The sequence below is a fragment of the Aquarana catesbeiana genome, linkage group LG01, assembly GCF_042186555.1.
Source record: "Aquarana catesbeiana isolate 2022-GZ linkage group LG01, ASM4218655v1, whole genome shotgun sequence".
Lineage (NCBI taxonomy): Eukaryota > Metazoa > Chordata > Amphibia > Anura > Ranidae > Aquarana > Aquarana catesbeiana.
This window is the reverse complement of record NC_133324.1, coordinates 763,743,339-763,760,769: the sequence shown is the minus strand read 5'-3', so window position 1 is coordinate 763,760,769 and position 17,431 is coordinate 763,743,339. Positions and strand designations below refer to the sequence as shown.

At 40.4% G+C, this 17,431-nt stretch overlaps 1 protein-coding gene across 2 annotated transcripts in view; it reads left to right on the top strand.

Annotated features, from left to right (window-relative positions):
* SPOCK3 (SPARC (osteonectin), cwcv and kazal like domains proteoglycan 3) overlaps positions 1–17,431 on the top strand; it is a 570,427-nt gene that overhangs the window by 435,176 nt on the left and 117,820 nt on the right. For both annotated transcript variants that reach the window (XM_073606091.1, XM_073606097.1), the window contains exon 6: positions 13,449–13,563. In XM_073606091.1, coding sequence (XP_073462192.1) covers positions 13,449–13,563 — 115 coding nt within the window. The remainder of the gene's footprint in view (positions 1–13,448; positions 13,564–17,431) is intronic.

Sequence of the window (17,431 nt, the reverse complement as noted above, 5' to 3'; positions counted from 1 at the left end):
CCCCTGCATGTTGGGCCTCTGTATGTGGCCACGCTGTGTAAAAGTCTCACACATGTGGTATCGCCGTACTCGGGAGTAATAGCAGAATGTGTTTTGGGGTGTAATTTGTGGTATGCATATGTGGTGTGTGAGAAATAACCTGCTAATATGACAATTTTGTGGGAAAAAAAAAAAGTAAAAAAAAAACCTTGATTTTGCAAAGAATTGTGGGAAAAAATGACAACTTCAAAAATCTCACCATGCATCTTTCTAAATACCTTGGAATGTCTTCTTTCCAAAAAGGTATCATTTGGGGGGTATTTGTACTTTTCTGGAATGTTAGGGTCTCAAGAAATTAGATAGGCCGTCAGTACTTCAGGTGTGATCAATTTTCAGATATTCGCACCATAGCTTTTGGACTCTATAACTTTCACAAAGACCAAATAATATCCACCGATTTGGGTTAATTTTACCAAAGATATGTAGCGGTATAAATTTTGGCCAAAATATATGAAGAAAAATTACTAATTTGCAAAATATTATAACAGAAATGAAGAAAAATGCATTTTTTTTACAGATTTTTCGGTCTTTTTTCTTTTACGGCGCAAAAAATAAAGAACCCAGCGGTGATTAAATACCACCAAAAGAAAGCTCCATTTGTGTGAAAAAAAGGACAAAAATTTCATATAGATACAGTGTTGCATGGCTGAGTAATTGTCATTCAAAATGTGAGAGCACCAAAAGCTGAAAATTGGTCTGGTTAGGAAGGGGGTTTAAGTGCCCAGTTGTCAAGTGGTTAAAAAAACAATAAAATATCCATACAAAAATGTTTTTACTTGCATATTATTTGATTATGAAATTAGCAGAGCTTCGCCTCATTCGATGAACTGAGGGATAATTCCCTTGCAAAGTGACTCTAGAGCGGAGTCATCCCTATTGTAATCCGTCAGCACTACTGTGTTTAAGAAGCAATAAAATCAAATTCATGAAGAAGCAAAATTCCTAAAGCATCTCATCTTTTTTTAAGTATGTTACTGCATTTATGTTTTACAAATGGCAACAGACTTTCTATAATTGCAGAAACTGAAGTTGATTAATAATCAGAAATGTAATCAGTGAATGTCAGCTTTTAAGTCCTATAGTGTGGAATTTTAAATTCTGATGCTAGCACATTTTAAGCAGACTTATTAAGCTGAATGTGTTATTTCCACATAAATCAGCACATTATAAAAGTAACCTTTGCCATTTCTAATCAGAATCACTAAGACAGGAGGGCATATTTAGTCATAGCATGAAGAAAACATGGAAAGGGTTAAAGTAGGATTTTGAAATAAATATGCATAAAATTAGCAAAATAATTCCAGACTAATGCCCCGTACACACAGTCGGACTTTGTTCGGACATTCCGACAACAAAATCCTAGGATTTTTTCCGACGGATGTTGGCTCAAACTTGTCTTGCATACACATGGTCACACAAAGTTTTCGGAAAATCCAATCGTTCTAAACGCGGTGACGTAAAACACGTACGTCGGGACTATAAACGGGGCAGTGGCCAATAGCTTTCATCTCTTTATTTATTCTAAGCATGCGTGACACTTTGTCCGTCGGATTTGTGTACACACGATCAGAATTTCCGACAACGGATTTTGTTGTCGGAAAATTTTATAGCCTGCTCTCAAACTTTGTGTGTCGGAAAATCCGATGGAAAATGTGTGATGGAGCCTACACACGGTCGGAATTTCCGACAACAAGGTCCTATCACACATTTTCCGTCGGAAAATCCGACCGTGTGTACGGGGCATAGACTGAAAATCTAATATTTAGCGCAACAGATAATGGGTTTGCTGAAACATTATAACTTGTAAATAAACAAATATGTATATACTTTATACCCGAATGTAGCCCTATTCCATCCAATCTCAGAAATCTCTCTGTTTGCCCTTTAACGTGTTGGGAGACTTTATCGACCTTTAGGAAAGTTTTAGTGAAAAGGGCTGGGTCCAACAAGACTTCTACTGAAAATGTTTTGCATATAGCTTTAGCATCCTTTTATCTCTGGATCGACTAAACCTTTTTAATTGCCGAGTTTGAATTGAATAGCATTATACAAATTCTATTTTAAATTTATGTGGTTCCTTTTTTTACATTTAGGAGTAAAGAATGTACACCATAGACACTGTATCAACATCAGAGAAGACTGGAAATTATTGTTTGATTGTAATTGTAAAATGTATGTTTTGGAAATTGATTCCTATTAAAATATGTACTATTTATTGTGGGTTTCTGGGAAGTCGGGTACATATAGGCTGATTACTAAAGAATTGGAGAATGCTTACACAATAAAATATGTGAAGATTCACCTCAATGATCCAATGATGTGAAAAGAAATTATATGCTTTGGTTTACCTTCTGTACTTGCTTTGCTTTTTGATATGTAAGACTGGATGTTTTATTTGTCTCACTTTAAACTGACTAAATAAAGAATTCATAAAAAAAGAAATAGATCTTCACACATTTTATTGTGTGAACATTTTCAAATCATTTAATAAATCATCCTAATGGAGTACTGTTGAAATAGGGAAAAAAACGGAAGGGGCACATTTTAAATAATATAAATTCTTTCATTTACAAATTGTTATTTAATACAGTATACACTCATAAAATTTCTCTTGCAGAGCACTCTGTTTTTTCTAAAGGGAGTGCATAACAGAAGCCTTTACTGTCCCTCTAATCAAATCTTTACTTGGTCCTCTCAGAACAGAGCAGGTGTAGGGCTGTCATTTCTTTTATTCATTCAGCTTTGTGTAATTTGAGGTTTAGCTATTCAGATCAGTAAACAGTCTTTTTGGCAAAGCTTTTAAAGTGTATTTCCACCTTTACAGCCAGGGATAGCACTTATTTTGTTACATGTTTTCATACACATAGCATAGCTTAAAAAACAACTTACATTTTACTTGTTTTCTGAAACCTCCAAAACTGAGGTTTTCCTCTGTTGTACCGAGGGGGCTGGGGAGTTAAGAGTGAAATCCTGGGAAAGAAAAATTCTAAACAAAGAAAATAATCTGTGCTAAGTGTCATGATATAAAATCAGTGATAAATGATTAATAAACAGCTGCTCTCACTGTATTGCACACCCAATACTAAACCATAACAATCAAAAAAAAAATGTTTTGCTCTGTGAATATACTCAAACAAACATGCATTCAAATAATCAAAATCATGTAGTGCTCATGCACTGATAAGAATAAAGTGCTATACGTGCAAAAAAAAGAAATGCATTCTTAAATACAATGGAGGAAGCCCCGTGACCAACTCTATGGAGACAAAACGTATGTTTGTTTGGAGGACATAACGGTGATGTCATCACGCCTGCTTGGGCGCAGGACGATCGTTTCTGAATGCCTGATGTATTCATTTTACTTGTGAGTAGGATACTGTTCTTTTAATACATTTCTTATGCTGGGAAATTGCACAATGAGCGTCTGTGTTCCTTTTTTTTTTATCCACATGGTTCATGAATGATGACAACTAACCGGCCACATTATAGGGTGATCTTTTTGATGACACATATAACATACGGGTCCTGTGAAGGGAGTGTTACCTGCATACCCATGGTGGGGGGGTTTGCCCACTAATGCATGGCTAGACCTCGTTTGGGGTCTCCTCATCTGGTAAGCGTCCATTCAGTATTTTATATGGTGGAGCACGGACAAGGGATCACTTGAAGCACTTTTGAACTATAATTAAGCACGTGAGGAGCACCTGTGTCACCACCATTATTTTGAATTGGGATTCCTCTGTCAATATCATTTACCAATTTTATGCCACATTTGAAGATTTGACATTTTGAATGAACATTATATGAGTTTTTTTTTATGCTTTGCACAGAATAATTGGCACTTTAATTGAAAATATCCAATCTGTAAACGTTACTTGGCACTTTGTTGAAAAATATAATTTATGAATGCACATGTTTGCAACTTTACATGTATATATGGATGCATTTTTTTGCACCTATATTACTTTATTCTCATCAATGTACGAGCATTATATTATTTTGATTATTTGAATACATGCTTGAGTATATTCACAGCGCAACACATTTTGTTGATTCTTCAAGAAAAGTTCTCCCTAGTTTAGGTTTAGGGATCCTTAAATTAACTTTTACTTACTCCCCCAGACAGCCTCCATGCTGCTAGACCAGTCCCTGCAGCCACTTCTAACCTATGCTCAAGTGGTTGCACGTCCCCTGACATAATCAAATACATTGCACAGCCCATAGCCCTGCAATTGGCAGGAAAGTGTCGAGGAACAGTCCACCGCTAGTGGGTAGGGGAGAACTGGAGAGCATGGACTGACGGAGGAGTGGAGGATAAGGAAAGTAAAATCAGCTGCTTCTAATCCCCGTTACCTGTTTACTATATTTGAGATTTAATATCGCTCAGATATGATTTGGGTTAAATGAGAGTTCTTTGACCATGAGTGAAAGCTTTAACACAATAATATGCATTACTATGTATTGGTACATAGTAAAGAGGCCTAGACTAATACACACAATCTATCTATTTGTACATGTCCTATCTACTTCCGAGTTTCAGGATCTTCTCCAGCTCACCTTGTTTTACCCATCTCATTGCAAGCGGCGGAAGGAATAGTCCAGTTCCAAGCAATCGTTGACTCCGGGGCATGCAGTTGCTTCCTGGACATTACTTTGGCAAGAAAACTGCAAATTCCACTTAAAAATAAGAAACAGAGACTTGAGGTTCACCTGGCTGATGGGACCATTCCCAGATCTGGACCTGTGACACAAGAGACTATCCCCATTCTTACTCTTACAGACTCTGGTCACCAGGAATTCCTTTTCTTTGACATACTATGTTCCCCCATCTTCCCCATCATTCTGGAGATTCCGTGGCTTCGGGCGCATAACCCTCAGATTGATTGGCCCTTGGGGAAAATCTCCTTCCAATCTGAATATTGCGTGCAGCACTGTTTTTCCCCGGAATCCAGTAATCCTTCAAGTTGTCTGACAGTCCAGCCTGTAACCAGTACCTGCCAAATAGTGCCACCAGCCTACCATGAGTACTTGGACGTCGACCAAAAGAAGGCTGATGCGCTACCACCTTATCGGCCATATGATTGCTCTGTTAAATTACTTCCAGGTGCAGAGGTCCCGTTTGGGCGGATTTTTCCTTTACAGTGGGGAAAAAAAGTATTTAGTCAGCCACCAATTGTGCAAGTTCTCCCACTTAAAAAGATGAGAGAGGCCTGTAATTGTCATCATAGGTATACCTCAACTATGAGAGACAAAATGTGGAAACAAATCCAGGCAATCACATTGTCTGTCTGATTTTTGAAAGAATTTATTTGCAAATTATGGTGGAAAATAATTATTTGGTCACCTACAAACAAGCAAGATTTCTGGCTCTCACAGACCTGTAGCTTCTTCTTTAAGAGGCTCCTCTGTCCTCCACTCATTACCTGTATTAATGGCACCTGTTTGAACTTGTTATCAGTATAAAAGACACCTGTCCACAACCTCAAACAGTAACACTCCAAACTCCACTATGGTGAAGACTAAAGAGCTGTTGAAGGACACCAGAAGCAAAATTGTAGACCTGCACCAGGCTGGGAAGACTGAATCTGCAATAGGCAAGCAGCTTGGTGTGAAGAAATCAACTGTGGGAGCAATAATTAGAAAATGGAAGACATACAAGACCACTGATCTCCCTCGATCTGGGGCTCTACGCAAAATCTCACACCGTGGGGTCAAAATGATCACAAGAACGGTGAGCAAAAATTGCAGAACCACACGGGGGGACCTAGTGAATGACCTGCAGAGAGCTGGGACCAACGTAACAAAGGCTACCATCAGTAATACACTACGCTGCCAGGGACTCAGATCCTGCAGTGCCAGACGTGTCCCCTTGCTTAAGCCAGTACATGTCCGGGCCCGTCTGAGGTTTGCTAGAGAGCATTTGGATGATCCAGACAAGTATTGGGAGAATGTCATATGGTCAGATGAAACCAAAGTAGAACTGTTTGTTAGAAACACAACTCGTCGTGTTTGGAGGGGAGAGAATGCTGAGTTGCAACCAAAGAACACCATACCTACTGTGAAGCATGGGGGTGGCAAAATCATGCTTTGGGGCGGTTTCTCTGCAAAGGGAACAGGACGACTGATCCATGTACATGAAAGAATGAATGGGGCCATGTATCGTGAGATTTTGAGTGCAAACCTCCTCCCATCAGCAAGGACATTGAAGATGAAACGTGGCTGAGTCTTTCAGCATGACAATGATCCCAAACACACCACCAGGGCAATGAAGGAGTGGCTTTGTAAGAAGCATTTCAAGGTCCTGGAGTGGCCTAGCCAGTCTCCAGATCTCAAACCCATAGAAAACCTTTGGAGGGAGTTGAAAGTCCGTGTTGCCCAGCGACAGCCCCAAAACATCACTGCTCTAGAGGAGATCTGCATGGAGGAATGGGCCAACATACCAGCAACAGTGTGTGACAACCTTGTGAAGACTTACAGAAAACGTTTCACCGCTGTCATTGCCAACAATGGTGACTAACGGGCATAGTAAAACGTGCTAATTACCAGTGTTTTCCTGGCCTATATAAGGACTCCACTTGCTCTCATAAATCGCTGGATTATCGTCAGCTCTGTATCCTGTGTTCCTGTGTTTCTTGCTCCTGTTTGATTGCCTGTTACCGACCCGGCTTACTCCTCCTGCCTCTGCTTCTGACTGCCATCCTGTGTTTGACCCCGGCCTGGCTTCTGACGACATCTCTTCTTTTCCACCTGTTAAGATCCGCCAGTACCTCCAGGGAATCATTGGCTGTGACCACCTTCTGGAACCATCAGACCGCTTCACCAGCAGGCAACCCATGCATCTCTGGGCATAGCACCCTCTGTCTCCAACTCCAGGGGTACTCTGCAGTCAGGGCAGCCCTCTCGTCACCTCAGCCTCCAGCCTGGCATCTGACATGGAAATTTCACATAAACTCATAAGGCAATATCCTCTAGACCTGAATAAGCACCTACCCTTGGAGTGCAAGGGCAGTCCCACTGCAAGGAAGAATAGTTCACTTTCTCTTGCTGATAGGTTGTAATATTTACCATAAGTGACCCTGTCTGTACCAAACTAGTGGATTTCATTATCACAAGTAAACTATATTTGAACACTACCTGTCCTAACAAAGGATTGAATATGTAGATGTTGGGATTCTGCATTCTATGTTATTGAGAGGGAACTCAGTGTGTCCCTCAGTGTGTATAATTTTTTTTTTTTCTATTATTATTATTTTAGGTATGCTGTGGAAATAAGAATACATAACAAATATATAGTGGTTTTTTTTTTTTTTTTTTTTTTTTTTTTACTACAAAAGTGAAAATATACTTGTGGTTCTAAAGACAGAAGTTTTTTTTTACCTGAAAGCATTTTATGCTGTCAATCACAGCCAGTGAGCCAATGAGGAGAGGGTGGGGGGAGCGAGCCTGCTTGAGTGCCACCATGGCAAGAGGCTTGCTATTGGATTTACTTGGCAGGGGGGAGGAACCAGGACCACGACGGGTGTTTCCAAAAAGAAATAGGACCTCTGGCAGGGAGAACCATTGCACAAAACATGTAATTATAACTCGTTTATTATTTTTTTTAAAAGAAATTACAACCTTTAGAATTACTTTAGGGTTAACCTGGTAAACATAGGCAGAGTTTTACCTGTTTTCTAGAAATATCAAGTATGATATGTTTGTTTTGTTTGTTTTGTCCTAAACATGGTAAATAAAGAAAATGCACACAAAAATGCTTTATATTGCCTTTATCTTTTTTTAGCAATTTTAGAAAATCATAGAAGGCTACAGATTGAAATGGAAAAGTAAATACTTTCATTTCAAAATGACACAGTGGCTTGTGTGCTGTTTACATTTATCATATTTTTATTTTACAAAATAGTCATTATACTTTAAATGTTTTTACTGTTGTGGGTCAAGGTCTGTGACTTGAAAAGTAAAAGTGTATTATTACAAAAATATCTTTAAATACTCATTGACCATGCTGTGCAGTCTAGCATTTCAAGTTTATTTGACCAGTTAAGCACCAAGTAGATCCTGAAATTCTTTCCTGCTGAGTTCATGTGTGTAGCTGCCTGCTGTCAGTTTGACAGCTCAGGTCCTGATTTATGTGTCAGAGCTTCTATTGCTTGCTATTTTAGTGCTGAGCAGCAGAAACATCTTTGTCTTGTGTTAAATTTAAGCAAACACTGATACAATGTAGCTAGTTACAGCTCTCTGAACAACCAATTACAGTATATCGTTTTTTTTCTACTTAAGGAGACACTGCCACTTTGTCCATTCAAGCACAATGACACCACCACTTTATACTCCAGTGCAATGTTCATTTGAGCAAAATGCCTAGCAGCCAATTGCTAGACCCAAATACGGTCACATGATGGAGGGATGATGTCACCATTACCTCTAGACTCTGACAATGGTTATTTTTGTGGCAGCTTCAAAAGAGAAAGGAGCAACTACAAAAAGATAAAGCACAGTACACCCTGTAGGGAGCTGTCACTATAGTCATAACTTAGTCATTTGCATATACAGTCTGTTCCCCTTAGAATTTAGGTGTTCCATTTCCCCCAATCACCTCAATAAAAGATACTGCTGAGACTGCTCCACTGTGGTTTAACATACAGTTCACACTTATAGAGTATAGCCCCTGGTCCTCCAGCTACAAGTTATCGCACTACGATCCAGCTCCCACACAGGTGGTCTGCATTATCCTGTGTAGAAGTGTGGTGAATACCGCGCTGTCAAAGCAGCTGCCAGCACCGCAAGTAACAATAGAAAATAATGTAGATTAAAATAAAGATGCAGCGCTAATAGGCAAATGGAGATAAAGGATGCTTAGTGTTTAACTGCTTGCCGACCAGCGCACGCCGATTTACGTCGGCAGAATGTCACTGGTAGGCAAAAGGGCGTGCAGGTACATCCCCTTTAAGAACCGGTATGGTGGGCCTATGCGTTTCATCTGCAAAGATATCGTCTGGGGTCAAAGACAACTCCAGAGGATATCTTTTGCAGATGAAATGCATTGGGTCGAGCCTACTGTCCCCATTGCATTACTATTTTGGATTTTCAATTGCTTGTCGTTCTACCTAAAAGTGAGTGTAACCATTCATTTTTACAATAAATTTCCTGTTAAGTGGATTCACGCTATGTGAGTTTTTTATTCCCTTTGATCATCTATGTGTGAATCCATACCACGTTTTATACCTCTGGAGCCTTTTTCCTTCTGACCTGGGTCCCCTGGAGGAGAGTGTGTTTACAACACATTTTTGTGTTCCAACATCCATACTGGCTGATGTCTTACAATCATTGATGTACAATCACCGTAAAGTCAAAACAACTCACAGGGCATATACCTTATTGAGTCCACATATTCCGGTAAGGCTCATTATTATTGGTGGTGGCTTCCTGTATCACTTTTCATGCACTATAAACGTTTGTTTGGAAATTGAATACTAGTTCAGCAAGATTTATACATATCTATTCATCTATCAACACTTCTCGTCACAGATTGGATATTTTTGTGTTTTACTATACTGTTTTTTTAATTCCTTTTACAGCGGGTTTTCACTTTTTCCTTTTATATATGTGTGGATATACTTTTTGCACTTTATATTTGATGGTTTATTCATAATGTTTGTTTATATGGTGCGCTGCACCTTTATTTTAATCTACATGGTCTGCATTGTCCTAACCTCATTATGGGTTTCCCCAGTACATTCAGTCTAGGTAATATTTTCTTTGCACAATGCATATTCACTCCAGATGGTCAGTATTGTTAGTTGGCTGCATGGACTTAACAGGAATTACACAACTGCTTCTAAAATGGCATAAAGAATACAACCTCCACCTTGTGCTTCTATAATAACACTTAACTTATAAAAAAAGCAATCAGATGCACCCACATGTAGTAAGATTCATCAGGCATAATACTTAACCACTTCAGCCCTGGAAGGATTTACCCCCTTAATGACCAGAGCATTTTTTGCGATTCAGCACTGCGTCGCTTTAATTGACAGTTGCGCGGTCATGCGATGCTGTACCAAAACAAAATTAACATCCTTTTTTTCCCACAAATAGAGCTTTCTTTTGGTGGTATTTGATCACAAAATAGACAGACAATTTTGAAAAAAAAGCATTATTTTTTACTTTTTCCTATAATAAATATCCCAAAAAAATATATAAAAAAATGAATTTCTTCCACAGTTTAGGCCAATATGTATTCTTCTACATATTTTGGGTAAAAAAAATCACAATAAGTGTATATTGATCAGCTTGCGGAAAAATTATAGTGTCTACAAAATAGGGCATAGATTTATGAAATTTTTATTATTATTTTTTTTTTTTACTAGTAATGTCGGCGATTTGCGGTTTTTATCAGGACTGCAACATTATGGAGGCCAGATCGGACACTTTTTACACTATTTTGGTACCACTGACATTTATACAGCAATCAGAGCTACAAATAGCCACTGATTACTGTATAAATGACACTGGCAGGGAAGGGGTTAAACATTAGAGGGCGATAAAAGGGTTAAATGTGTTCCCTGGATGTGTTAGAGGGCGATAAAAGGGTTAAATGTGTTCCCTGGATGTGTTCTAACTGTAGGGGGGGTGGGCTCACTATAACCGATGACAGGGAGCAGTAGCTCCCTGTCATGTTGCTAGGCAGAACAGGGAAATGTCTTGTTTACATAGCCATCTCCCTGTTATGCCTCTCCTCGCTGCAATAGCGGGTCACCAGCGAACATTGAGTTTGCGGGATCTGCGGGCACGCTCCTGCAGTGCTCTGTGGGCAAAAGCCGCCGGCAGCTCGCGCCCGATAGGCGGCAATGTCAAAGGGGTGTATGGGTATGCCCTTTTGCCTGCCCCTGCCATTCTGTCAACATAAATTGGTGTGCAGCAGTTGGCAAGTGGTTAAGAGACATCCCCAATGTTGATTTAAAGTGAGGGACCTGCTCCACCTACATTCATTAAGAGCAAACCTCTTGGTCATCTGATGATTCCACCACCAGGCTCTCTCCAGCAAAGGGTTGAAAAACTTCTAAGGGTTTCAAAGGGTTGAAAACCTTCTTCATCAGGGAAGGGGGCCAATCCACAAGTCTCCCCTTAAAAGTAATGCTCCTAACCCCTCCCTTCCCCATGTGGATCGACATCCTGTTACACATTAACATGCATACATTAATACTTATCCACAAAAAGTCTTAATAAATAACTTACAAGTAATCATGACATAAATATAATGCTAAAACCTATCCAGAAATCCTTTTCCACAATAGTTAAAAAAATGGAGAAAAGAATGAATAAAACAAGCCGAGGAACATATTAGCCTTAGGCTGGGTTCACACTATTGTGAATTGGAGTTGGGTTCCCCACATCCAATTTGCAATAGCAAGCGATTGACCGTCTCTCTATGGATTCGGTTCACATATCTCCATTGCGGCTCTGGTGTGAATTTACATAGGAGCCCTGTGCCTCTTTTGGTCCATTTCGGGTCCAAAAAAATTGGACTTGAAACGGGGATGCACCGGACCCCTGCTGTGAGCTGCATGTGAAGATAGTGTGAATGCTTCAAGCATTAACATTCTTATAAACATTATAATGTGAAACTTTACGTATATATTTTATAACAGACCAATAGTCCTAATAATAAATATTGCAGATAACAATTTATATCAAATCAAGTTTCAGGACCTTTGGGGTTAATGTTTCTAAACAATAAATGCATTCACTTTCTTTTTGGTCTAAATGAACCATTAAATTACCTCCTCACCACTTCATTACTAGTTTTTGAATCACTAAAAACTTTATCTAATTTGGGTCCCACCTTTGATAGCACATGAAGTGCTCAAGTACCTCTGAGAATATATGTAACATATTACTTCACATGACTCACCACCTAGATGCATTTAGTGCTGCGTGCATTATATTGACTGCACCTACATTCCAAAACATTAATTAGATTATTACATTGGTGGTATTACAGGACAAGAATTCTTGAATTACAAATTCCTTTCCAGAGTTGTAGGCTGTACTTTATTAAAATGTTTTGGTTATTTCAGCTTTAACCCTTCAAATGCTAGCATACATAACACCTCCGGCAGCATCCGAACCTTTTCTCACCCCAAAAAAAAGTTTTTATGGGAACTTTTCTTTTTTCACTTACATACCTTTTAATGTTGGTGCCCATTTGAAAACAATTTTTGGTACAGGAGGTACATTTTCTCTTAAAAAGGGAACTTTTATTTCCTGATGATATTGGTATTTTTTTATGTATTCTGACAGTAAGAGAGAACACACTGTACTGTCTCCTTACCCCTATTCTCATTTCTCTTCTCTTCCAATGGGTGTTTCCTTTAACAATGTAACGTATAATTAAAGGCCTTTTCCACTACCTCAACCTTTAGTTGTTTTCCAAAAATGTCTGTTTAGACTGTGTATATACACTTCTTTCTTAGAGCAATTCATTCTATACTTTAAGAATTATCCATTAGGGAAACCTTCAATCCATAGGTGCTTGCTGTAGGTAGTGGTAAATTCCCATTCCCATTCCAGAATTATTAACAGATCTATAAACTCCTGCAAACCTTCATCGGTACCTCCCCACGCAAACAAGCAATCTTCAATTTAAAGTCTGACCCTGTGTTGTTAATAATGTGGGTGTATCCAAGTGAATTAAAATTGTTAGCAAAACAAAAAGTAGGAACAAATTCGGGGGTAGGTGATCTAGTAGTTTATTCAGACCAAAAAATGATTGAAATTATCATTTAAGATCATTAATCCCAAATGCCCGAATGTTGATTTTGTTTGGATTGTGTTTTATAGCTTTTAAACTTTTTGAGTTTTTTTTATACTGTGATATTTATTGTCGGGACTATGGGTTTTTGATTTTTATGTTTAACATTGAGTTCCTCCTAAATTGTGAACATGATGCCTGAAATAAAATATAAAACATATATTTTTAAAATGAGTGACATTTTACCAAAACTACTGCCAACCATTCTGTTATTACTGTGTTACCAATGAATCGTGCTCATATCACTAAAAAGCACCATAATATATTTGTCTTTCTTTTTCTTAAGCTGGCTATGGATGATGTGAAAGAAAATAACTTGATTTGATTTGTAATTCCTCCCGCGGAGCTATTGTGTTTTCCTGGCGGGGAGGGAGGAAGGAAAATACAGTAGCTCCGCTGGAGGATTTACGATTCGAATCAAGGCTGGTTGTACCCAAGTTGATTGAGACAATCAGCCTGCCCATACATGGTTCAAATCTGGCTGAGAATCGAACTGTGTATGGCCGGCTTTGCAATTGAATGGGAAATGTGGTTTTGTTTAGTTGGTCTTTCATCTATAACTGCAATCTAATTATCTGATTTGTATTTTACTTTTTAGTGTAAATTAGAATATCAAGCCTGCATCTTGGGTAAACAAATAACAGTGAAATGTGAGGGACATTGTCCATGTTCTTCAAGCAAATCAAAAAGTGTAAGAAAAAATAAAAAAAGAGGTAAGATTATATATGTTTTAGTAATTGTAATAAAATGGACTGTTGCCAAAAGTATTAACTACTACATAGTACAAAGCAATGACCATGTACAGTATTTGATATACATCAGTTGTATTCAACTGAAGGTCCACAGACCATATGTAGACCTCCTGGCAGAGCCTGCTAAGACTGTTCACTAAACAATTGGAGGGAGTTGAGATGATAAAATAATAAAATATAAAAACACTATCGATAAGTTCATTGTTTACAATCTCTGAACTCATTTGCCCCTATCCTTGCTGTTGGGAATGAAGAGAAATAAAAGCATATGTGGATTCTGATTTTAAGCATTGATTGCAACAACTGGGCTAGTCCTTGTCTTCTTAAGAGCATCAATCAGTGTCTTAGGCACTCAGAGGCTTACAACATCATAAAGGGAAGCTCACACACTTGGAAAATCTCCGTGCTAGCACATCCCTATCTATCATTCCTCTATGTAGTAGCTTTAGATCAAAAATACAATGTGTACGCCACATACACTGTCAGTTCTGATCATCAATACTTGTTTTTGGGGAAATAAATGTATAAATAAATCTATTGCCAGCTCAAACATAGCAGTTATCTTCAATGAGAGAGAATAGGAGCCTGCAATAAAGCATTACAGTCCATGGAAAGGATTTTATGGTAGGTGGCCAGTGTTGTATGAGCTACTCTAGGATAAGCTTACATGCATCCTGGTTATTCTTAATTTTTCTTCTTTAAGACACTAGTGTAAAATACAACAAATTTATGTTAAAAAGCTAGTAAAAAAAGATTGTATTGTTTCTCATACGACTCCTATATTTTTCTTATTCTTTATACCAACATAAGCAGAATTTTCTTCTAACTATAAATATTTCAGTACTGTGCATAACAATGGCAGCCATCTCATTACAAGATACAATATGGACCTAACCTGGCAAAAGTGATGCTAGTTCCAGGGTTGGGGCAGTCGCACTGTGAATGGTGTTCCACTGATGTGTTTTGCCTGGATTTGGTTAATAATATCCCCCTGTTAGATAGCAGCCTCAGCTGTGACAGGCATTAACATGTTAGTGGTTAACCACTTCGCATTTGGGCCAATTCGAACAATTCTCTAGTTGTGCTAGAATTATTGCTGACGTTTGCAAAAATACCATATTTGGTGCGATCACCATTTACATATGCGTGCAGGAGTAACGAATGCATTTGTTTGCTATTTACCACGTTGGTACTGGAGTGCTTAAATTTTTTTTTTATTATTATTATTTATTTTTACAAAACTTATTTTTTTACACTTTTTTTATTTGTTTTTTGGACTAACTGTATTTCTATCACAAAGGATGCACACCATTCCTTGTAACAGCATGGGCTGTGACAGGTCCTCTTTATGGAGAGATCTGGGGTCTTTTATACCCCAAATCTCCCCTCTGGCCTCCAATGTAGCCGATCAGACACAGATCGGTCTGATAGGCTGCTTTTCTGGCCGCTACTGGCCAGGTAAACAAAGAGACTGACCCTGGAAACCGCTCCCAGTTTCCAGGGTCACAGAGAGACAGGAACAATGTCAGTTCCTCTCTCTCTGTTCCATGCAGCCAACACCACAGCTTGGGTGGGTCCCCCTTCTGCCACCCACAGAAGTGATCGTGTGGCTAATCAGCCACTCAAATCACTTCTGCTGGAAAAATTAGACAACGGCTGAAAAATTTAATAATGGGATGATGCCTGTAGGTGCAGGCATCATGCCAGTATAACCGCTGCAGCCGGAGGATGTCCATTGACGTCCTATGGGCAGGAACCAGGTTAATCATTGACTTAAAAAACAAAAAGAACATCAGCTTAACCACTTGCCGACCGCCGCACGACTATATACGTCGACAGAGCGGCACGGGCAGGCAAAAGGACGTGTATGTACGTCCTTGCCTGCCCGCGGGTGGGGGGTCCGATCGGACCCCCCCCCCGGTGCCTGCGGCGGTCGGCAAATCTCCCCCGGCGATCGGAGGTGAGGGGGAGGCCATCCATTCGTGGCCCCCCCCTCGCGATCGCTCTCAGCCAATGGGATCATTTCCCTGCCTCTGTATTGTACACAGAGGCAGAGGAAATGATGTCATCTCTCCTCGGCTCGGTATTTTCCGTTCCGGGCCGAGGAGAGAAGACTGTAATGTAAGTGCACCAACACACTACACACAGTAGAACATGCCAGGCACACTAAACACCCCGATCCCCCCCCCGATCGCCCCCCGATCCCCCCCCAATCACCCCCCCCCCCCGTCACAAACTGACACCAAGCAGGTTTTTTTTTTTTTTTCTGATTACTGCATTGGTGTCAGTTTGTGACAGTTACAGTGTCAGGGCAGTGAGTGTTAGGCCCCCTGTAGGTCTAGGGTACCCCCCTAACCCCCCCTAATAAAGTTTTAACCCCTTGATCACCCCCTGTCACCAGTGTCGCTAAGCGATCATTTTTCTGATCGCTGTATTAGTGTCGCTGGTGATGCTAGTTAGGGACGTAAATATTTAGGTTCGCCGTCAGAGTTTTATAGCGACAGGGACCCCCATATACTATCTAATAAATGTTTTAACCCCTTGATTGCCCCCTAGTTAACCCTTTCACCACTGATCACTGTATAACCGTTACGGGTGACGCTGGTTAGTTTGTTTATTTTTTATAGTGTCAGGGCACCCGCCGTTTATTACCGAATAAAGATTTAGCCCCCTGATCGCCCGGCGGTGATATGCGTCGCCCCAGGCAGCGTCAGATAAGCGCCAGTACCGCTAACACCCACGCACGCAGCATACGCCTCCCTTAGTGGTATAGTATCTGTACAGATCAATATCTGATCCGATCAGATCTATACTAGCGTCCCCAGCAGTTTAGGGTTCCCAAAAACACAGTGATAGCGGGATCAGCCCAGATACCTGCTAGCACCTGCGTTTTGCCCCTCCGCCCAGCTCGGCCCAGCCCACCCAAGTGCAGTATCGATCGATCACTGTCACTTACAAAACACTAAACGCATAACTGCAGCGTTCGCAGAGTCAGGCCTGATCCCTGCGATCGCTAACAGTTTTTTTGGTAGCATTTTGGTGAAATGGCAAGCACCAGCCCCAGGCAGCGTCAGGTTAGTGCCAGTACCGCTAACACCCACGCACCGTACACCTCCCTTAGTGGTATAGTATCTGAACGCATCAATATCTGATCTGATCAGATCTATACTAGCGTCCCCAGCAGTTTAGGGTTCCCAAAAACGCAGTGTTAGCGGGATCAACCCAGATACCTGCTAGCAACTGCGTTTTACCCCTCCGCCCGGCCCAGCCCAGCCCACCCAAGTGCAGTATCGATCGATCACTGTCACTTACAAAACACTAAACGCATAACTGCAGCGTTCGCAGAGTCAGGCCTGATCCCTGCGATCGCTAACAGTTTTTTTTGTAGCGTTTTGGTGAACTGGCAAGCACCAGCCCTAGGCAGCGTCAGGTTAGTGCCAGTAGCGCTAACACCCACGCACGCACTGTACACCTCCCTTAGTGGTATAGTATCTGAACTGATCAATATCTGATCCGATCAGATCTATACTGGCGTCCCCAGCAGTTTAGGGTTCCCAAAAACGCAGTGTTAGCGGGATCAGCCCAGATACCTGCTAGCACCTGCGTTTTGCCCCCCAGCCCACCCAAGTGCAGTATCGATCGATCACTGTCACTTACAAAACACTAAATGCATAACTGCAGCGTTCGCAGAGTCAGGCCTGATCCCTGCGATCGTTAACAGTTTTTTTGGTAGCGTTTTGGTGAACTGGCAAGCGCCAGCGGCCTAGTACACCCCGGTCGTAGTCAAACCAGCACTGCAGTAACACTTGGTGACGTGGCGAGTCCCATA